This window comes from Cebidichthys violaceus, unplaced genomic scaffold (genome assembly GCF_023349555.1).
Source record: "Cebidichthys violaceus isolate CVI_PGR_0920_01 unplaced genomic scaffold, fCebVio1.0.p SCAF_8, whole genome shotgun sequence".
Classification (NCBI taxonomy): domain Eukaryota; kingdom Metazoa; phylum Chordata; class Actinopteri; order Perciformes; family Stichaeidae; genus Cebidichthys; species Cebidichthys violaceus.
The window spans coordinates 3,296,803-3,319,401 of NW_027176964.1; the positions used below are offsets into that span (position 1 = coordinate 3,296,803).

Sequence of the window (22,599 nt, forward strand, 5' to 3'; positions counted from 1 at the left end):
GATGCACTTTACTTTCAAGGCCACAGCGTTGATAAAACTTTGCTCCAAATGTTAGCCTTTAGGAAATGCTTTACGATTGGCAATAAAAACAGATTCCTCACTGATCTGAAGCAGCTGTCACTCGGTTTCATTACCAGTACGAAGATGGTGTCATTAGTTTTTCTTTGACCATGAAAATCGTCAATGGCCTTATTCATATCAATTCTATTCTTCTAAAACAAACTTTACTCTAAACTTTCAGACGGTAATATTGGACTTTTCACTCCACTACATTAATCTGATATCTATAGTTACAATAAAATGGATAGACCAAGAAAATAAGTAGCGGATTAATGTGAAAAAAAGATTTGATGTGAAATAGTTCAAAATGTGCTCCATCTCAACTAACTACAGTAAAATGTTGCTTAAACATGAGCAATTATAATAATCTCTAGTAATATATTTTATACTAGTATATATAGTATAGTATTATCAGATACTATGCACTCACAGAGGCCATTTCCCTGCATTAAGTACTTTTGATGGAATCCTGGACTTTTTGATGGACTTTTTTTGCTTGTATGGTATTGGTACTTTTAGTCAGAGACAGACTGGGAATGAACGACAGGCCCACCAAGACCCCTAAAATAAACTACTGGATGAATTGCTGTGTTGTTTTCCTTAACATTTGGATTAAAAAACAATCTGGGCTGCGTTACTACAAAATGTTGATGCAAATAAGTTGCAGATGAGTCTAATTTTAGTAGGTTGAGTAACACAAACATACTGTGGTGTGTTATTCTGTCTCTTGAGTGTGTGTGTGTGTGTGTTTCCCAGAGTTTCTGTGTATGTGTGGCCAACTAGAACAGTCACATGTTTCTAATTATGACCAGGAGGTTTCCCCCAAATGACGCTGTTCCCTCACTGGTCACACAGTTTTACTGCAGATCTCTGATCCACCCGAATGCCATTACCTTGAATAGATGAAATTATTTCAATGAGAATCCAAATGTACCTCTTTAGCTGTTATTTTTGCTAATGTCTACTTAATATGGTTCCACTTTTCTTCAGTTCCACATTCCTTGGCTGCTCTGCTGTCCCAGGGGATAATAGAATGAGAGCTGAGGGACATTTCAAACAAGCAACAGGGTTTGTCAACTTATAGCAGCAAAGTTAGATTTTTGCATTTAATATTCAATGCAAAAATCATTGGGATGGGTTTGCTGTTATTCTGTTAATGTTAATGGGACCACTACACAATAAATAACCCAGTAAAATAATAAGAAAAGAGAAAATATAGGCAGAGGGTCTCTGCAGATACAGGCACCGCCACACACTTTTTTTTTGTATTCAACCTTTATTTAGCCAAGATAATCACACTAAGAATTTAAATCTCATTTACAATGGGGTAAGCGTAAAAGTTTCAAGGCAAAGCGGCCTCAAGCTGTTTGGTTTTCACTGAAACACAGTTGAATACATGATGAGCAGCATAGGGCCGAGAATCTTCTTCTCACAAAGAAAGAATGAACTATTTGGTTCTTGTCCTTGTGGGTGTAACCATTGCTAACTGATTACTCATGTCTCTGTAAGTTTACACACGGGTCACTTACAGGGATATTTTACAACTTTCAAAGTGTCGTGTGTCAGTCCAAGGACATTCATGTCCTTAATCTGTGCTTAGGTGAAAAGAGGAGTTCAAACGGAACAGATCTTTGTACACTCCCCCCATCAGAATGCCGGCATGTGGGAGGGATCAGCAGGCAGAACGAGGCGGAACACTGAACCAGTTCCCCAGTTCCCCCATTTACAGCTCTCACACTCTCTGTCCTGTTGACCAGAAACAATAGTCAGTCTGAGCAGCTTAAACCCTGAGGAAAAGGATTTTGGGTTGTGGTAACATGGCATCGCTCAAAACTGTGCTTTATCTGGGAGTCTGGCTGTCTGCTTGGATCATCACTACTGCAGGTAAAAGCACATGATAGATAGATAGACAAGCATGCATGTTTTTTGCATTAAGGGTATCATGTTTTCTCCACTGGAAAGGCACCCTACAGGGCACTTCATCATGTTTTATCCACTGGAACGTATTTCTGGAAGGCACGTCATTACTTTTTCTACACTGGTAGGGCACCCTAGAGGGCACTTTATTTATTTTTCTTCACTGGAAAGGAACCAGAGAGGGCAATTCCTTTTTGTTTTCTCCACTGGAAGGGCACCCTTGAGGGAACGTCACCATGTTTTTTTCACCAGATGGGCACCCTACAGGGCACGTCGTTATGTTTTCTCCACTGGAAGGCCACCCTAAAGGGCACAGCATATTGGGGGGGGGGGGCAGGCAGAAGTAGGCCTGAAATGCTTACCTGTGAGAGTTCTGCCCCCACCCCAATCCAACAGACTTTTCCACAGACTTTTTTTCAGAGGGACTAATTCTTCAGTAGAAAATACCCCCCATACCGTCTATGGATTATTCTATTCTGCCCATTTGTTTTGGGCTTTGTATGATGATCAGACTTTAGTCTCTGGTGCCATGGCCACCACTGGTCACCTTAATGTCCTGCCACCACGTATACGCTGTTTAGCTTATCAAATATGCTGATATACTGTGTTCCAATATGATGCAACTTATTTCACAGCTGAGGTCCACTGTGTCAGGTGTCAGATAGATAATGGACAGAGAGGAATTCTACATCTTGAAACGATACCAATAATTTGTTATGTTAAGTTAGGTATTATACATTTGTATGTTAGGCCTAAATATAAAATGCATGTTCGACAATTATTTATATTGGAAATGGAACTTATGCTCAAATAGTGAAATGCAAATTCAAATTCTTTAAAGCAAGAATCTGCATGAGCTTGATGGAACAAGAACTTTGCACAGTTGTAACATTCTTCAGTTGTTCTGTAATCAGTAAATGTTCCATCAGGGTATTTACCTAATCATGATGCTGCTTTTTTTTTTGTTTAAAGACGTGTGGAAATGGGTAAGAAGCAAGGAATGAACCAAACAAAATGTTCCACAACATTTGGACGTTTTAAGAAATGAACGCAATGAGAACAAGATGGAATGTTACAAGAATGTGACCCGGTACCTCAAACTGTATTAGGTTGTTACTAACAGTCTCACTTCTGGCTCACGTTCAGCTCTGCCGCTGGCAAGGTCTGACTTTAATTATGGTCTGTTTATGAGAAAGAGGAGGATAGGGAGGTGGATGTCAAAGTTTACAGATCTATCAAAGTGGACATATAAGTATTCGTTGTGATACTACACTACACTTACAAAACTAAAACAGGAAGAGATCATGGGTGAGCAGAAAATGAATGTTGTGTTACATTTTTTTTTCATAGATGAGAACTTAGTGCCTAAAGCAGAGAATGTACACTGGGTGTCTCTGGACTTTAAAACCATCCTCGTCTGGACTACTAAAGCTTCTGATTACAAATACACTGTCTCGTACCATAGGTGAGTCCACACACATGCACGCACGCACGCACGCACGCACACACGCACACGCACACACACACACACACACACACACACACACACACACACAACTGTGTTTTCATGACTTTTGGGGACATTGCATTGACTTAGATTCATTTCCCGGAGCCTTACCCTAATCCTAACCCTATATGTTCTAACCTAACCTAACCCTTAAGCTTAACCTTGACCTAATCCTAAATCTAACCTAACCTTAACCTAACCTAACCTAACTTTACCCTATCCCAAAAATGTAATGATGTACACCAGTGATTCTCAACTGGTGGGTCGCAACCCACCCGTTTTCAGTGGGTCGCGGACCTTTGCCTGTAAGTTATTCACACTCCTTAACAGTATTTGGCGTTAATGCCTTGTAATGCTAATACACACCCACCATTTCACAGTATAGAAGAACACCCACAAAGTTTGTTTTCATGCTAATTGAGTGAAACGCAAGTAGGACACCGACTACATGAGATATGGATTTTCTTACATTGAGGACAAAAGAGGACAAAAACCTCAGTGTGTTTTGTGCAACGAGCTTCTGGCACAAGAAAGCATGAAGCCGTCAAAACTGAAGCGGCATTTGTTGGATCAATCCGCAGCAGATAAGCTGAAAACTATACCTCTGTCAAATGACATTATAAGTAGGTGAATTGAAGACATGTCGGATGACATCAAACAACAGACAACAGTTCAAATTAAGGCAAGTGGTCATTTTGCATTACAAATGGACGAATCTACAGACATAACAAACAAATCAGTTTTACTGGTTTACGTGAAACATGTGGGACGGGAACTGACGGGAACAATTTCTCTGCACAATAGCGCTTCCTACTACTGCGACTGCAGAGGACATTTTCAGCTCAGGTTCACACTGGACCATCGTTTCATTAAATACATTTGAGAAGTTGAACATTTGGGTCGCGGCTTGTCATCAAGGGGTGATAGGTCAGACCAGTTGAGAACCACTGATTTACATTATGGGAACGTGCATTTTGTCCCCAAAGGAAGTCGAGTCCCCCCAATGTGTAATCAGGATGAAGTGCCCAAAAGATGGAGCCCCCCCTCCCCCCCACACACACTACAGTACATTTGTGTAATTCAGACTTTGTATGTCTGTGTCATATTTTTGACAGTGTAAGATTTAAAATAATAATACTTTATCTAATAATACTTTTCCTTGTAATAGAGTATTTTTTACATTGTTGTACTTCTACTTTTACTTACTGTAAGTAAAGGATCACTGTACTTCCACTGCTCCTTTGTTAATGTTGTTTCAGTTTGAGTAAGGAATCTAAAACAAGAACAAATTTGAAGGCTTATCACACACAAAGCACTGCACTTCTAGAATTGTTCTGCTTGGTCTAGATGAATTGCTGTAAATTTACGGTGAATTTAAAACAGTATCTTACAGTATTTCATAAAAATGGTAACAAACAGTTAAATGTTCATCCCTCGCATGTAAATTAACAGTTAATGCCGTCAATTAACCATAACAGCAGACTACTGTAATGTGTAATGTATCAGCATGATACAGTATTTTCTGTGAGGTGGTGGAAATACACTTCTTTATACAAGTTCAGTGAGTCACAATCCATCTACATCGTACTGTCTATTGTAGGTTAATGTGTCCGTTATGACGATAGAATATTTTTATTATTCAAACTGTTCATTGCCTACAAGTCATTTTTGAGTCACAAACGTCTTGTGACCGACTGCTCCTGAACGTGACTTTGGACACAACAGCTTCAGTTCATCCTTCTGAACACAGCCATATGGAGATCAACTGAGGAGCCGAGGTAACGTTACACTTATTCCAAAAATTCAAAGTGTCCAGTATTGTTATGTCTTCATGATTATTGAACTGTTAACATCTCAGATAATGTTTCACTTGGTCTGTTTCGTTACATTAAGTTGCTAATATTTGTGGAGCTAGCTCTGTAACGTTAGCTAGCTCAAGCTCAATTAGCCTTAGAAAGGTTAGCTAGCTAACAGCATAGCAAATCACCAATTACAGTGTTAAGATGTAACGTTAGTAACCTAAGTGTTTACTTGTGCTATTATTGAACCGACTGTAGGACCGCAAAAGGAGCAAACAAACCAGAAATCGCCTGTGTGTGTTCAAAATGATGAACAGTTGAGGTAACGCTAACAGTAACGTTACCTGTGTGTTATCCCAGGGGCAACATTATCCTGGATGCCATAGAACTTTCCAGAAGTTCAGAACATCGTGTTTCTAAAGTTTTTATTTTGTTTGTTTTACAGTCACTCCTCATCAGAGATTGAGGATACCAGCCAGACGCTGCAGTCAAGTCCTCTTTCAAGGTGTTCTCTTTCCTTATTGTTTTCATTCATGTGTGAGTTCATGCAGTTCAAATAAATTATAAATGTGTGTAAGACTTGTTAACAAGCTAGACTGTGATAACAGTTCTATTACATTGTTCTTGATACTCTTTTAATTCAGCATTTCCCTGTTGATACTATTTTAATTTAGTGTTTCACTCTTAATGCTATTTCAATTCAGTGTTACACTGTTGATGCTATTTTAATTCAGTGTCTGAGGTTATGCTAATGAGTTCAGTTAAGCCGGTCATTTAAGATGATTTTATTTGTTTTCTTCTAAACATGCAGTACATTGTGAGTTTTGTGATGTAATACAAATTTCCCTTTATTATTTGAGAACATGTATTAAACTGCAACAATTATATATTGGAAGTCTAATCTTAATCTTTTATTTGTTGGGAATTAAATGCAAAAGTAGCGGGTTGTATTACTCTTTGTAAATAAACGGTAACATTCTGGCATATACTGTAAAATTCCGTAACACCCAGTTATCCTACTATCACATACCGTAATACAGTTTACGGTAAGGTACTACTGGCGTCCCTACTGCCAGTAATTTACCGTTAGTTTACGGTGAAATTGTGTTTGTTAACTTTTTCAAACCAAGGCAACCCTTCATGGTCCCTCCAAATAAACAATGGATGAAAATGAAGCATCCAAGCTGGTTAAGTATATTTCTTTCATTCTGTGAAAAGTAACCTACCGTTACATTTTAGGGTTTGGATACCTGAAGGCCGCCGTGGTTCACAGACACGTTGAATTAGGAGCCAGTGATGATGTGACAGTGAGAGCTCCTGGAACGTGGTCCTCTGGGAGATGAGGCTGTTCAATGTGGTCACACATCATTAGCACTGATTCAAAAAACAACGATAAAATTACCTCCTCCTTCATTTCAATGACACCACTGTGTAACGCATGTCCACAGCAATGGTACCAACACAGAGGACTCTGAGGGAAAAAGCTGGATTGTTTGAACTTCACTTCATTTTTCCCACAACACAAAGCTACGTACACTCCACAATGCTATGAAGGCCATGGGAGGAAAGTGAGAAAAAAACCCTCTTGTCATCCATTTTCAAAGTCTGATCCAAGTTGTTTCTCTCCTTAGTTTATGACTAAAGAACAGGTGAAAGGAAAGGTTTTGACAGGATCATTTTTCTAAGTTTTTTTTTACTGAAAACGTGTTGTAATACATATTTCAGCCACAAGACACTGAAGTGCACCACCACCCCATGTTGTAAATTGGACTAAAAGCATTCATGTTTTCTTCCAGGTGAGTATTCATTTCTCTATTCCCTCTAAACAAGCTACATATATTGTAATTTATGTAAGTTAGAACTCACCTGAAAGAGAACGTGAATACTTTCAGTCCTATTTAGAACATGGGGTAGTGGCCGAAATATGTATCAAATAAAATTTAAAAAGAAAAATAATCCCTTCAAACAAACCAAACCTTTTTTCCCCACCTGTTTCACAGATGACAAAAAAATTAAGGCAACTTAGAAAGATTATCCTGATGAAACTTTTTTTTGTTCACCCGTAATTACAGTAAGTCATAAACACAGGAGAGAAAACAAGATAATTTGACTTACAAAATGACTCACCAGAATTTTCATTTTGTCTAATTTTCCCCTCTGGGTTTCCTTCATTTGATCATGAAGGTTTTTCATATATTTAAGGTTTTTAATCCTTTTCTTTTAAATCTATTTGCAATGTCTAATGTGCTCCTGTCCTACAGCGATCTCACACTGTGTCTCGCACTGCCGGATCATGTCAGGCACAGAAAGTGTCAGTAAGTCAGCAGTCTGTGGGTTTTTAATCATTTAAATCATTGTTCATCTGTTTTGTGTGTTTTGTCATGTGACTAGCACTGAGGATCTTGAAGGGAGGCAGAGTCCCGACTGCATCCGAATGTCACATTCAGAATGTGATCTGACCGACCATCTCCGACCTTTCGACAGGTAGGACCTCTGTCCTTTCAAGGCCTGAATAACAGCTCTGTAATGTTTCAATTGGGCCTATGTATCTGGTAGGTTCAGTAACTTATAGCACTTTACATTCATTTGTAATTTCTAACGCCAATCAAATTTTATAATTTTCTTACAGAGACTTATTTGTCATCCATCTTTGTGTTAGTTTTGATCTATCATAAATTACGATTAGCCACATGTGTACATGATGTATATGAAGTATATTTGAAGCTCTATTACTTATTATCTGTCCTAGTTTCGGTATGCTGACTTTAATATTATTGTACTTCTCAAATTTAATTTTAAGAATTTCCTGTCCTCTCTTTTAAATTAATCTTGCTTGAGACTTTTGAGCTTTGGCCTCATTTCAAAACACTTCTGTGCAAAATCCAACCATGCATGATGAATGTATATTACTTATCTCCCACCCATATTTATGTATTCCTGTTTGACAGGACCTACACTGTCCAGATCAAAACAGAGCCTGCGACCATGGACTATGACTATGACCTGGACGAGTTCCCTCACAGTTTTGCCCCTCCCTTCAACCCCTATAGACAGAGTAGGTATTGCATGCACACGCAGAAAAAAACAATCCACACATAACACACATCAGAGTTGTCAATGAGCAGCCTGGTCTCCTAAAAATAACGTACAACAGATACAACAAAACTGCATCGTCAGTTACGTTTCGAGGGAAACACATTTCCTCTCAGATTGTGTTTGTTTATGACGTATCACAAATGTTTCTAATGAGTCCACATAAGGAGGACTCATTGATCACATTTGGGATATGATTCTTTCATGGAATATGTCAGACCTGGTTATTCATCTCCCTGTATACGTGGTTCTAATAGTAGTCAGCGTGACTTGCTTTTACATTGTTACATTGTTTGAATTACAGCAATGTTTTATTACGCCAAAGGAGACAAAGGCTGAAAGATAGAGCTAGTATTATATATAAAGTATTATAAGCTTTATGAATAAGACGCTTAGAACCCGCCTGAATAAGCCTGAGCCTCATCATCACTGGTGATTCGTCCTCTCCTCAGCGAACATCAGCGCAGTGAATTTCACCGTGGAGGCCGTGGATGAGAGCAGAGTAATCGTCACCATCACAGATCCTCTGAGCGGTGTGCATGAGCTTGGGAAGCAGCTCAGCCTCAGAGACGTTCTCAAGAAAGACCTCAAGTATAAGATCAGCTACTACAAATCTGGAAGCACTGGCAAGGTACAGTATTCAGCTGCCACGCTGCCACCAACATGAAGCTCAGTCATACAAACAAAGTCTCGCCAGAGTATTGAAAACTAACAAACAGTAGAATGATCATAGAGTAAATGGTATTTTTCCAAAGCCCTTCAAAAACTTTTCAGCGTTCACTAAAATAATATGTCTCACTAGGGAATACGACAGTACAGAAAAATGCTCTAACTTCTGTTTCAGTGGGACTTGATGTAGCAAATACAAGCTGTTTGTCGTTGATATTGTTTCCTTCTTTGAAAAGACAATATTGAACGAAAATAAATTGTAGGTGACTTGAGTTTAATCTGTATGAAGATCGAGCTCGCCTGTGAGAGACAGAGACACGTGGAGGCTCCTCCATTGTGAACCCAAACATAAAATACAGATGATAATATATAAGTGTAGAGGTTCATACTGGAATGGAGCAGCTTCAGAAGCTGATTGGATATTAGAAAAATGCTTACTGCATGTTGTGATGTGTCAAAAACATTAAGGTCCACTACAGCAGCGTTTTTTGCGCCATGGACTGGTTTCATGTAAGACAATATTTTCTTCCTTCAAGGTGTGGCGGATAAACACAAGGAAATAAAATGATACGATCGGCATGAAAACAAATATAAAATACATAAAAAATACAACTCACAATAACGCTGAATCAGTGGGAACTCTGAGCTTGTTTCTCTGCAATGAGACGGTCCCATCTGGGGGTAATGGGAGACAATGACACCTGAAGTGTATTCCTTATGTCCAGTCTACTCCGTAATTTTGTTTTGATTGCTGTCACTTCAGAAAATGCGGCTTGTGGCAATCTCAGGATATTCAACCCTGATTTGAATCCAAAACACCAGCAGAGTTGTTGTCTCTGTAGCGGACCCCAGCCGGACAATGGTGAAGCGTACTGATGTTTCCAGAGGCCTTTATTTATTTTTTCTCATTTAAACCAATCTCCAGAAAACACCGTAAGAGCTACGGAACAGATACAACATAAATGAGCTCTTACGAGTTTAAACATTCCTTAAAATACAGTTAAATATACATGGGAGCATTAATTAAACATTTTCTCTAATATATATACATTTAAAAAGCACATGTAAAAACCGAACTATAGCATTAGCTTAAAATTACAGCTTAGTCATTTAGCTAACCCTCTTAAGCTAATATTAGCATCTAGTTGAAACAGAACTAGAATAAAACACACAATAAACACACAATACCTTGTTCCCGTTCCAGCTAGGTGCTTGATTGTTAATTAATAAACTAATATTGCAGAGGAATATTTATAACATCTTTTCGTCTGCACCGTCAATCTTTTTATCCAAATCCAAGTCAAACTACTATACTCTGACGAGTTGGATCTGCTTCCGGTTTCGCCAGTTGGACTTCAAAATAAAAGGACCCAAAACATAGAAAGGGCACTTACAAAATAAAGGCTAGCAGGAAGTGATTAACTTAGGTAACAAAGAAAAGGGTTTGTTGGAAATATTCACCTTACATTTTTAGGAGTACACTTTGACAGCAGATTAACATGGAAAGACCACATAAAAAACGTTAGTGATAAATGTAAAAAAGTTATAAATGTAATGAGATGTCTGGTAGGGTTGGACTGGGGAGCAGAGGTTGCATCCCTGATACACATTTACAAAGCTCTAATTAAATCCATATTAGATTACAGTAGTATAGCATATGGTTCAGCATCAGAAACCGCACTTAAACAGCGAGATGTTATCCAGACAAGGGCCCTTAGAATCTGTATAGGGGCAGTAAGAACATCACCTGTGTGCGCCATCCAAGTAGAGACAGGGGAAATGCCATTGTGTCTTCGCAGAAAACAACTGTTGATTAATTATTGGATAAATCTGAGAGGTCATGAAGATACTCATCCAACTAAAAAAGTATTACAGGCGTGTTGGGAAAGACATAAAGTACCAAAGACAAGTTTTGGCTGGGTTGGAGAAGCGACAGCAAGAAGCCTAGGAGTCTCTGATATAGAGCTTTGCCCTACTGTCATGTGGCCAGTAACTCCTGTGTGGCTGCTTAAAGAACCAGAGGTGGACATGGAGTTGATGCAAATTAAGGTAAGACAAAGAAATACAAATTTAGTGAGTGAGTTCTATGAATACACAGATAAAAAATACTCAGAACATGTGCATGTTTTTACTGATGGATCAAAAGATCCAGCTACAGACAGTACAGGATCTGCTGTTGCAATTCCTAGTCACAAAGTGGAAATATTTAAGCGCACTTCGAATTTTTTAGCTGTGTATACAGTTGAGTTGTATGCCATTTGTTTGGCCCTAGAGTGGGTTGAACAACACAGACCAGGCAAAGTCCTTATTTGCAGTGACTCCATGTCTGCACTTGTTAGTCTGAAGTCAGGTATGTCCAATACCCGACAAGATCTGCTATTAAAAATAATGTCAATTCACTCTAGAGCAGTAGAACGAGGCACTGAAGTTGTATTTATATGGATACCGGCCCATGTAGGTATCAGAGGAAATGAAAAAGTGGACAAATTAGCCAAACAAGCGCTGAAGGAAAACGAAGTAGACATCTGTATCAAGTTATCCAAAGCAGAGGGAAAGGGCATCATCAGGAAAAATATCAACAAAGTATGGCAACAACACTGGGACCAGGAGACGAGGGGGAGACATCTACATTCAATTCAGAGTAAAGTGAGCAGTGTAAGATATAGGGGAGGAGACAGGAGAGAAGAAATTACAATATCAAGATTAAGAATAGGACACAGCAATCTACGAAGCACATTACACATGATAGGGAAACATCCAACCGGTCTCTGTGAGCACTGTCAGGCACCAGAAACTGTGCAACATGTCATCACCTCCTGTAGTAGACACAGCTCAGAAAGGAGGGGCATGCTGGGAGAAATGCAAAAACAAGGGATGAGAGGAAGAGAGCTGAATGACATACTGGAGTGGGGATCAAGTAATCAGGGAAGAAGGTGCTTCACAAACTTTTTGCGAGCAGCGGGACTGATGGGGAAAGTCTAGTAGTTGTGAACATACGGATTGAATGAAACCGGAAGATGGCAGTAATGCAACAAAACGGATGCAAGCTGCCGTTAAACACCACAGAAGAAGAAGAAGAAGAAGAAGATTCACCTTACATATAACAGAACCTCATAAGAGTCCTTTACAGTCTCAAACATACTTGTAAGGCCACCATCATTTACAATCTCCAGCAGCTGATCTTTCTCTGTCGCCACATATTATGCAGAGTGGGCTTGACGCGTGAAAATTACTCCTGATATTTAATTAGACTCCCGATATTGTCTGTTAAATGAAGCTTTCTTTTTCTTGGAAGTTGCAGGCTCCTCTTCTGTCTCCTTAGTGGGCCTTTTCTCCTTTGCAAAGAAGCTCTCCAACAGTTTATTACTAATTTTCGCTAGCTTGCGGGCTTCATTTCTGGGTAACGTATCACATGACCGAGACAAGCGTCTTGACATGTGTCGGATGAAAGGCGGATGAAATTGGGAGAGAATCCGATTATTTTTCAAAATAAAACATCTTTCAGACTCTGATAATCAATAAAACGGAAATAATATAATATTTATTCTTTCTTAGCGGCCCGGCACCAAATGACCCACGGACCGGTACCGGTCTGCGGCCCGGTGGTTGGGGACCGTTGCACTACGGAGATGATTTCAATTTAGATTTGATATATAAAAATGTGTTTATCAAATCAAGAATTTATGAATGTCTAAATGTTAAAGGTGAGTTGGATAGATGACAGTGATTGACAGTAATATTTCTTTCTTACCTGGTAGAGAGACATCATATCTAACTCCAGTACAGCAGAGGTGTCAAAGCTGAATGCGGGACAGAGTTACTGCTTCATGGTTGCAGCTTTCATCCCCTCCAGACCCAAAAGCTCCCAGCAGGGAGCCTGGAGCATCCAGCGGTGCACACCCGGACACGGTAACGTCCTGCAAGGTGCTCACACTCTGTATGCACTTCACTACACCCAGGTCTCACTCCCAGCTCGTCAAATACAGATGGTTGGTCAGTGCTCCTCAGAGTTTGATATCGACACACGAGGCACCATTTGGCGTTTGTATGAGACGCACTGGAGTTTTCAACTGACTCCAATGTAAACCCATCTGCATCGATGTTAGACTGTCAGAGTCAGTGACGTGGTATAAAGACCTAGGTGGTCCACACAGGGTGGTGGATGGGTCAAACAAAGGACTTTCATCCAGGAGACCGCTGTTTGTGTCCTGTGCTTAACTGAAATTTAATGTTGACATTTTGTCACATCAGTCTTGACTCAAGTGATTCACTAGTCACATAACACGTTTGACACTCTTTAGCCAGTCAAGTTAACGTCAACCTAAACCTAAGTGGTTTTCCTAAACCTAACTCCCTGTGACGATGGAAGTTTATTTTGAAATCATGGCGGCAAAAGTTGGGAGAAAGCGACAGAGTCCTATTTGGGATTACTTTGAATATGAATGTGTCACAAATAAGAGCAAATGCCTTGCACTGGAAGATGATAAGATATGTGGAGCATTTATTAAGGGGAAAAATCCCACAAATCTGTGGATTTGAAACGCTCAGAGTCGGAGGAGTCGGACGCGGAGGGTGAGGAGATTGGAGGCCTCGGTGAGTGTGGGACAAATACTTTTTTTTTTGTCTTAATAATTTCCTTTTTTCTATGTACTCCATACATACTGCAGATAGCCTACAGTATATGCTGCAGAGGGCTGGACATAACCTGACGATATCAGGGTTTGGTCATGTGTATACAGCAAGCTTCCCCAACCTTGGAGTTGCCTTTAATGAAAATGTGGTCTTCTTATTTTCCCTTTTCAAACTAAAATGACTGTAGGCTAATGATATTTAGTCATTATTGACTTGAAAAACTACCAACAGTGTTTTGCTTAGAAGCCACTGTGAAATGAATGCAGCTTGCCTACAAACAATGCTTTTCTGCTCAATTAGCCTACATCAGTAGCCAACAGTATGAACACTACTCAAAATGTTCATGCTGGGGTCACAGCAATTTTCCAACCCAAGTAGGCTACACCTGTTAAAATGTAAGGTATAGCCTATTTCGCACTTTGACATCATAGTTATTGTCATTTCATATCCAAGATTAAAAAATGATATGGAGACACAATATTAAACAATGTGTCATACTGTGGAAAAAAGTTTATGGAGCTCACAGTGTAAGAAATTAAATATGATATTAAAGCTGCGAGCAGCGATGAACGGGCATCCTCCCGCACGTCTGGGGTGCCGGTGGGACTCCGGCCAGCGCGGCTGGGAACGTCTGCGACCGTCGAACAACGCCTTTGCGAGTTTGACATTTTTTTCCGCCTGCCGCCTGCCGCTGGAAGTTACGCTTTGCAAATACTCCACCAGGGTTGAGGAGATGCGAGGTGAGGCAGCGACGAGCTGTGCCTCACCTCAGACTGTGAATCCCTCACAAACTGGGTTGAGTGCGTGACTTTTTCTTTCTCATTGTTTGTCACCACTGTAATATTTGTAGACACTTTTATTATATGTCCTTTCTTTACATAGAATAGGTAATGTATTTCACGTCTGTGTAGAACATATTTAGTGTTGCTGATCTGACAGAAACCGCAGTGAAAAAGCACAGAGGGGAGGCAAACACTACTCTGCCTCAAAGAAGAGGGCATGCGAGAGCCCACGGGTCGGGTTTATGCTTGTTCTGTCGTTGCTCTTCTTCTACACTTTTCTTCTTCTTCTTATATTTTGCTTTGACCACAAAAATGTAAGATTCAATATCCAAGCTTAAAAATGTCTCAAAAAACAGGGAAATATGACCAAATCAACAGCAATTCACCGCACGTCACTGTACTCCACCACTTTCTGTGTCCTCTGTGTGGCGCTACAAAACACGCCCAAACATGCGTTATGTTGCTCTAAATCAAGTGCAAACCACATAGTGTAAAAGTCATGTAAATCGGATGCTGTTTCTCAAAAAAACGCAGATTTACTTGGACTGTTGCATTCCGCGGTAAAGACTAAAACTAATACTGAAACTAATAAAAACTAAACTCAAACTAAGCATTTTCAAAAAATAAAAACTAAACTAAACTAGCAAACCCGCTTAAAAACTAATTAAAACTAAACTGAAATTGAAAACAAAAAGTCAAAACGAAATAAAAAGGCAAAACTATAATAACCTTGGTACGTAGTAGTATCATAGTTTGAAGCTTAGGGGCTAAGTATGAAGTGAGAATGTGTTGCACAACTCGTCAAACAAACAGCCCTTTCACCCATGAGACCACTGTTGGTGTCCCGTCTGAAACCAAAAGTCAACATTTACTTATTTCACAAAGATTTTCTTACATAAATTCACGACTATCATAGCGTAGTTATTTTATGTAACAAATACACTTATTTTAACCCGAAACCACCGGAAACCTAACCAAGTATTGTTGTTGCTTAAGTAAATCTAAAAACTAAGTAAACCTACGTGGGAGTTTGTTTTGAAAAGACACTATGGATGTAACTAGTGGAAACCAACACAACCTCATTGACACGTCCAGGACTGACGCTAGATGGGAACATAGAGTGTCATAGTTTGAAGCTCACGGCCAATACTGACCAAGTGTCAGTATTTGAGTTGGGAGTGAGAATGTGTTGCAACCTCACAGGGTACAGACATAAAAATGACAGCATCACATTAAGGCAGGAGCCTCAGTCCTCATGTGATGGCCGGGGCAAAGACTCACATGGACACAAAGCATTGGGTTCAGTTCCTGGAAAAATGCTTTTTTTTTTGGTGGGGGGGGGGGGGAAGTCATGAGTCCTGCTTGTGGTTTTTATGGATAAGAAGTTTTTTTTGTCAAAGTGCTTGGAGATCATTTTGGTTGACGTACTTTGTGGTCAAGTCTCTGAGTCACCCCAAATACACTGTGCCTCAAGCCTGACAAACAGGAATTTCCATTCATAAAACATCTGCTAAGCTGATATTTTTGTGTTTTGAAAATAGGTGGAATTCCACCCATTTGTTTTAAGTGCATGTGCATCACAAAAAGAAAAAAACTGAAGAGGAACTGTCACATTTTTCTTCAAAAAAGCTTAAATATCAAAGAAATGTTCCTTAAACATTTTCTGTGTGTGTGTGATTAGATTTTAATATGGCATGGAAACATCATGCCAGGTGATCCAAACACACATTAAAACATTCCTTTATAGAGCTACTAGTGGTTAAAAACTATAATCTACATTTAAAATTGCAATGTTTAAGATATGGCCCGAATTTTTGTTTAAAAAGAAGACGTCTTTTTATTGTTTCAGAGAAATCTAGTAAAATCAGCATGCTAACCAGATGGCCCCGGCCCATCCTGTCTTGTAGTACCACTAGTACCTCGAGAGGTGATAGTGAGTCACTGTAGCATCCAATCTGTCCTCAGTCCACGACGAGAGGACCAAGAAGTAGAGCTGCCACGAGGGCTTGTCAATCACGTTGAAGCTACAGGGTCTGTGTTGTTTGTTTATTGGATTAAATCTAAAGTGTCTGAAACGCAAAAACATCTGGCACCCAGTCTCTCTTCCTCCTGTCCATAAGGAGACTACTACGCTGGAAGGAGAGTGGGGCAAGCTCAGAGAGACGGATGGAGCTTCAGTAGCAGTTAGAAGTTAGCTCGAATTCATTCACTCTGGATTTAGTTCGATGAACAAACTATCAAAACATACACTGCTATTAGTTAGCAGTTGGCTTTTTAAGATTTGTTTACACCCAGTAGTAAACAAAGTAGAGGTGAAATGCTGCCCCCTAGTTGTTCGGAGCATGTGGCCAGTTCTTACACATTGCACCTTTAAAATGACAGATCCATCGGTCTAACTGTGAGTCTCGTTGTCCCATCAGAGCTGAGTCTGGCAGCGTGGGTCGGTGCGGTCTTCATCCTGCTCACAGTCCTCGTCATCATCATTACGGTGACCGTCCTCTGCTGCAAATGCTGCCGACAAAAAAACACATCTCAGTCATCGGCACCTGTTTAGTGCATGTATGTGTGTGTGTGTGTGTGTGTGTGTGTGTGTGTGTGTGTGTGTCTTACACAAACAGGGAGCTGGTCTCCCTTCTCTCTCCTCTCTGTTTCTAAAAAAAACCATCGCTGTGCTCTTTGTTTACAGTGTATTGTCGTCATTATTTTTCTATTTCATATTTTGATTTACATTAAGTTGAACATGTGCAGCTTGCTATGACAATGTAAAGCAAACTGCATTATGAGCAAAAACGTGAACAACTGCATTTCTTGCATTCATCCCATGTGTGTGAACGACCTATGTGGACTAATGATCAAGTACATCAAGAATCAAGTACAGCTTAATTTTAGTTGATCAAATGCCACAGCAACAGTTCCCACTGGAAGAATTATCTAATTAAGACAATTTCAAATGTGATTTGTGTACCTGTTACATTGTATAACTAAATGTATAACATTCCATCACAACTTCCAAATCTTACCATATCTTCTTTTAACCCGTCATATCAATCCAGGTGACTGTTTCTACTAAACATATTTCTCACAATTTTTTGTTCTTTCATTAAAATTTCCCTTAAAATTTCTGTCAGGAACAAAAAGAATTAACCACTAAAAATACAGTAAATTAATCTCTTTAGATGCACGTAGTGGCTGCCCCTCGCAACTACAACAACATCAGCAAACTTATCTCTACATATCCATATTTCTCTATTCTTTTACCCTTATTGATAGTTATTATTCTTTATTGTTTTGTGTCATAAGTGTAATTTGTGTTGATCAAAAGGATGGAAAAGCAATAAAACAATAAAAATTAAAAGTTTCTCCAGATTTCATCATGCTTTAATTTTTGTATGGAGAGGCAGCGAGCCATTATGTTTCTGAACATCTGCTGACTGGTCCGATCTGTATCTGACTAAAACAGCGCATGAGAGGTGTCACCACCAAATCTCCAGTTCCTCTCAGCTGTACAGAACAATTTAGCCAGTGTGGCAAAGACATGGGGTCTCAGGGGGTTCAATTTCTAGAAAGAGACATTGCTGTTGAGTTTTTCAAATGTATTTTTGGCACTTTGAGCGCTGCAAGCCAAGTGCCATCTTGTCCCATTGTATTGAAGCGAGGGAAGACATTTCTACAGTTGACATCTCCAACACTAGGCAACTCACAACACAACAATCTAAATGGATAAATAACGATTATTCATCGCTCAGGAGGCTTTTACCGCAGAGGAAAGCCAAGCGGTTATGGTTAGGCATCGACCTTGAAGGGTTGAGGTTAGGCATTGACCTTGAAGGGCAAAGGTTAGACATTGACCTTGAAGGGTTGAGGTTAGGCATTGACCTTGAAGGGCAAAGGTTAGACATTGACTTTGAAGGGTTGAGGTTAGGCATTGACCTTGAAGGGTAAAGTTTAGACATTGACCTTGAAGGGTTAAGGTTAGGCATTGACCTCGAGGGGTAAAGGTTAGACATTGACCTCGAAGTGTTGAGGTTAGACATTGACCTCGAAGGGCAAAAGTTAGGCATTGACTTTGAAGGGTTAAGGTTAGGCATTGACCTCGAAGGGCCAAAGTTAGTCATTGACTTCGAAGGGTTGAGGTTAGGCATTGACCTCAAAGGGCAAAAGTTAGGCATTGACTTTGAAGGATTGAGGTTCAGCTTTGACCTTGAAGGGTAAAGGTTAGACATTGACCTCGAAGGGTTAAGTTTAGGTGGGAACGTGGCGTCCTGGTGGAGGTCATGGGGGGCACAGGCACAAGGGTAACATTTATCTAAATAGATGTTGGAGTTGTTCTTTCAGGGTGTATGGTTTTGCTAAAAGTCCCCCTATAATAAACAACCTTTTAAAAGAAAAGTTAAAAAACAAGATTAAAAATAAAAATATAATAATCCAATAAAATAATCTAAAAATTAAAAAGAGGGGCGGGGGTTTAAAAACAGCATCAGAGCAGACGCAAGACGGGCAACAGGAGTGGAGACTTCAAAGAAACCACTAGATCTCCAAGATTCGTCCCCCGGTGAAGGTTCCTATAAAAGTCAGGAAAGTTAAAAGGTACCGTCCAAGAAAAAACACAATTAATTAAAATACAAGTTTTGACAGAAGGGAGAATAATGGAGATAGTGTTTTTTTAGATTAAGATAAAACAGTGTAAGAGCACACTAATACAAAGGTGTTCCCTTAGTATAATTACATTAAAAAGTTCTGTACAAGAGAAGTGCTCACGTCTAAAAATATATAAAAAGTGCTCAAGAAGAATAAGTGCAAAAAGTTAAAAACTAAGGAAACACCAGGTTAAAATTGAAGTGCTATAAACTGTGTAAACGTGTGCTCTGTTGCCATCTCTCACAGACATATCTTTGGAAGGGGAGGTAAATGAAATAATGAAAAAATTAAATGGCTAAAATGGATGGTCCTTCACTTAAAATGTTTCCCGTCTGTGTGCGATAATTAAAGGAATATTTTAGTTAAGTAAGTGGGAGCCCCCCCCCTACCGTGCGTGTCTAAAGGAATATACAGTTGTGGTCAAAAGTTTACATACACTTGTAAAGAACATAATGTCATGGCTCTCTTGAGTTTCCCCGTTATTTCTACAACTCTGATTTTTCTCTGATAGAGTGATTGGAACAGATACTTCTTTGTCACAAAAAACATTCATGAAGTTTGGTTCTTTCATGACTTTATTATGGGTTAACAGAAAAAGTGACAAAATCTGCTGGGTCAAAAATATACATACAGCAGTGCTAATATTTGGTTACATGTCCCTTGGCCATTTTCACTTCAATTAGGCGCTTTTGGTAGCCATCCACAAGCTTCTCGTTGAATCTTTGACCACTCCTCTTGACAGAATTGGTGCAGTTCAGTTAAATTTGATGGCTTTCTGACATGGACTTGTTTCTTCAGCATTGTCCACATGTTCTCAATGGGATTTTAAGTCAGGACTTTGGGAAGGCCATTCTAAAACCCTAATTCTAGCCTGATTTAGCCATTCCATTACCACTTTTGATGTGTGTTTGGGGTCATTGTCCTGTTGGAACACCCAACTGCACCCAAGACCCAACCTTCGGGCTGATGATTTTAGGTTATTTTGAAGAATTTGAAGGTAATCCTCCTTCTTCATGATCCCATTTACTCTCTGTAAAGCACCAGTTCCATTGGCAGCAAAACAGCCCCACAGCATAATACTACCACCACCGTGCTTGACGGTAGGCATGGTGTTCTTGGGGTTAAAGACCTCACCTTTTCTCCTCCAAACATATTGCTGGGCATTGTGGCCAAACAGCTCGATTTTTGTTTTTCGTCTGACCACTGAACTTTCCTCCAGAAGGTCTTATCTTTGTCCATGTGATCAGCAGCAAACTTCAGTCGAGCCTTAAGGTGCCGCTTTTGGAGCAAGGGCTTCCTTCTTGCACGGCAGCCTCTCAGTCCATGGAGATGCAAAACACGCTTGACTGTGGACACTGACACCTGTGTTCCAGCAGCTTCTAATTCTTGGCAGATCTGCTTTTTGGTGGTTCTCGGTTGACTCTTCACCCTCCTGACCAATTTTCTCTCAGCAGCAGGTGATAGCTTGCGTTTTCTTCCTGATCGTGGCAGTGACAAAACAGTGCCATGCACTTTATACTTACAAACAATTGTTTGCACTGTTGCTCTTGGGACCTGCAGCTGCTTTGAAATGGCTCCAAGTGACTTTCCTGACTTGTTCAAGTCAATGATTCGCTTTTTCAGATCCATGCTGAGCTCCTTTGACTTTCCCATTGTAGCGTTTGTGGGCGTTCGTATCCAATGAGCCCTATTTAAATGGCCTCAGAGAAGTCACCAGTTGTAGTCACTCATAATCACTCACAAGAAGTTAAGAGGCCATGCTATGAAGCTCATTTCATTGACACAACTTTCTAAGTCACCAAAATTGCTAATTCATGTTGCTGTATGTATATTTTTGACCCAGCAGATTTTGTCACTTTTTCTGTTAACCCATAATAAAGTCATGAAAGAACCAAACTTCATGAATGTTTTTTGTGACAAAGAAGTATCTGTTCCAATCACTCTATCAGAGAAAAATCAGAGTTGTAGAAATAACTGGAAACTCAAGAGAGCCATGACATTATGTTCTTTACAAGTGTATGTAAACTTTTGACCACAACTGTAATCAGGGAATATAAATTAGTTAAAACATGCAATTTATATATATATATAGAATAAAAGCATGCAAAAGTTCAAAAGCACACAACATTTGATAAAATAGGGTATTATATACACAGTAAAATATAATTTAATAAATAATTTAAGATAAATAATTTAAAATAATCATTAAAATATTAAACATTTCATATGACTACACGGTAGGGGGGTGCCTAAAATGGTTTGGGGAGGAAAAAGGAGGGAGGGAAGGAAGAAAGGGTTAAAGGACATATATAAGAAGGAGAAGAAGGGTAATCGCACTACAGACGGGGTCGCTAATAAAAAGACCCGTGGGGGCGGAACCCTGGAGATCAGGAAGTGGTTTGTTTATTAAAAGAGGTTAAAAACCTGGTTAAAAAAATGGACACACAGTTAATACTTTTCATTAAGACCATCAGGTTCTATTGTTTTCAGTCTGTGTATCCATTTCCTCTCCACTGCTCGCCGTTGCGCCACGCTCCAATGTCTATTGCTCTCAAGGCCCACACTTGGAACATTGTGTGAGCCATGGAGTTTAAAATGTGTGTACAGGACGCTCGTACCATTGCCACTATTGATCAAATAAATGTGTTGTTTAATTCTTAGGTGCAACTCGTTACCTGTCTCCCCCACGTACAGTTTGTTGCAGGCCCCGCACCTGACAGACTAGACTGCGTTTGTAGCCGTAGGCTGCAGGGCCTGCCCCAGATTAAAACCAATCCTCGCATGAGGGTTAAAAACATGGGGGAGACGAATAAAACCGATCTCCGAAACTCGAAGCGCCTCCTTCCTGGTCCTCTCCTTATTGAGATTTGTGTGGACCAGGATATCTTTCAGGTTTTTCTTCCTACGGAAGGCGGAGATCATCTGGCACCCACCCAGGGCGGCACAGTCCTCCCTCGTCCCCTGAAAGTAGATTTTTTATTTCTTTAAAAAGTTGCTTGTGCAATCCGAGAATGTTGTTATTAAGAGGACAAGGGATAGATCGGAGGGCTGCGCCGGGGCATTGTTGCTTTTGAAGGTGCTGGCGATTTCCGCCTTAATACCTCTGAGGAAGCGCTTCAAGTAGCCCCTGAGCCTCAATGCACCAAAGAGGGTGCTGGTAGCCTCCTCCACATGCTCTGGGAAGGTGCAGATTCTGTGGAAACGGATCAGGCATTGACCTCGAAGGGTAAAGGTTAGGCATTGACCTCGAAGGGTTGAGGTTAGACATTGACCTCGAAGGGTTGAGGTTAGACAATGACAATTGTTGAAAACATTTGGTATAAAGTAAGTACACAACTCAACAAGTATATAATATTGGTTATAATAAGTTGTTTTTTTGGCATTTTAATATAGAGAAGTTACATATTATACCTTTAATCAGGTGAACACAAACACAACTCACATGAATGATAATGCTCCTCTGCATCTGCTGGATGTGTAAATAAGCAACATGTTTGCTGTA

General features: G+C 39.9%; 1 protein-coding gene across 3 annotated transcripts; it reads left to right on the plus strand.

Annotated features, from left to right (window-relative positions):
- The first annotated feature begins 1,663 nt into the window (after positions 1–1,663).
- LOC137866187 (tissue factor-like) lies at positions 1,664–17,825 on the plus strand. Of its 3 annotated transcripts, none has more exons than XM_068701923.1 (7): positions 1,664–1,944; positions 3,328–3,442; positions 7,675–7,767; positions 8,232–8,338; positions 8,829–9,007; positions 12,804–12,954; positions 16,880–17,825. In XM_068701923.1, exons 1-7 carry the CDS (start codon positions 1,878–1,880, stop codon positions 17,011–17,013), a joined length of 846 nt encoding a protein of 281 aa, XP_068558024.1. In that variant the 5' UTR covers positions 1,664–1,877; the 3' UTR covers positions 17,014–17,825. The 3 variants fall into 3 exon arrangements, with proteins under 3 accessions (XP_068558024.1, XP_068558023.1, XP_068558025.1); XM_068701922.1 differs by having other exon boundaries at positions 1,670–1,944; positions 12,804–12,969; XM_068701924.1 differs by lacking the exons at positions 1,664–1,944; positions 3,328–3,442 and adding exons at positions 5,232–5,262; positions 5,729–6,851 and having other exon boundaries at positions 12,804–12,969.
- Positions 17,826–22,599: the final 4,774 nt, after the last annotated feature.

What these genes read in the sequence shown, in the direction of transcription:
- LOC137866187 (XM_068701922.1), top strand. Translation starts at nt 1,878, where the DNA reads ATGGCATCGCTCAAAACTGTGCTTTATCTGGGAGTCTGGCTGTCTGCT. An exon ending in TTGGATCATCACTACTGCAG is followed by an intron (nt 1,945 to 3,327) that starts GTAAAAGCACAT and finishes TTTTTTTCATAG; the next exon opens with ATGAGAACTTAGTGCCTAAA. An exon ending in TACACTGTCTCGTACCATAG is followed by an intron (nt 3,443 to 7,674) that starts GTGAGTCCACAC and finishes TCATGTGACTAG; the next exon opens with CACTGAGGATCTTGAAGGGA.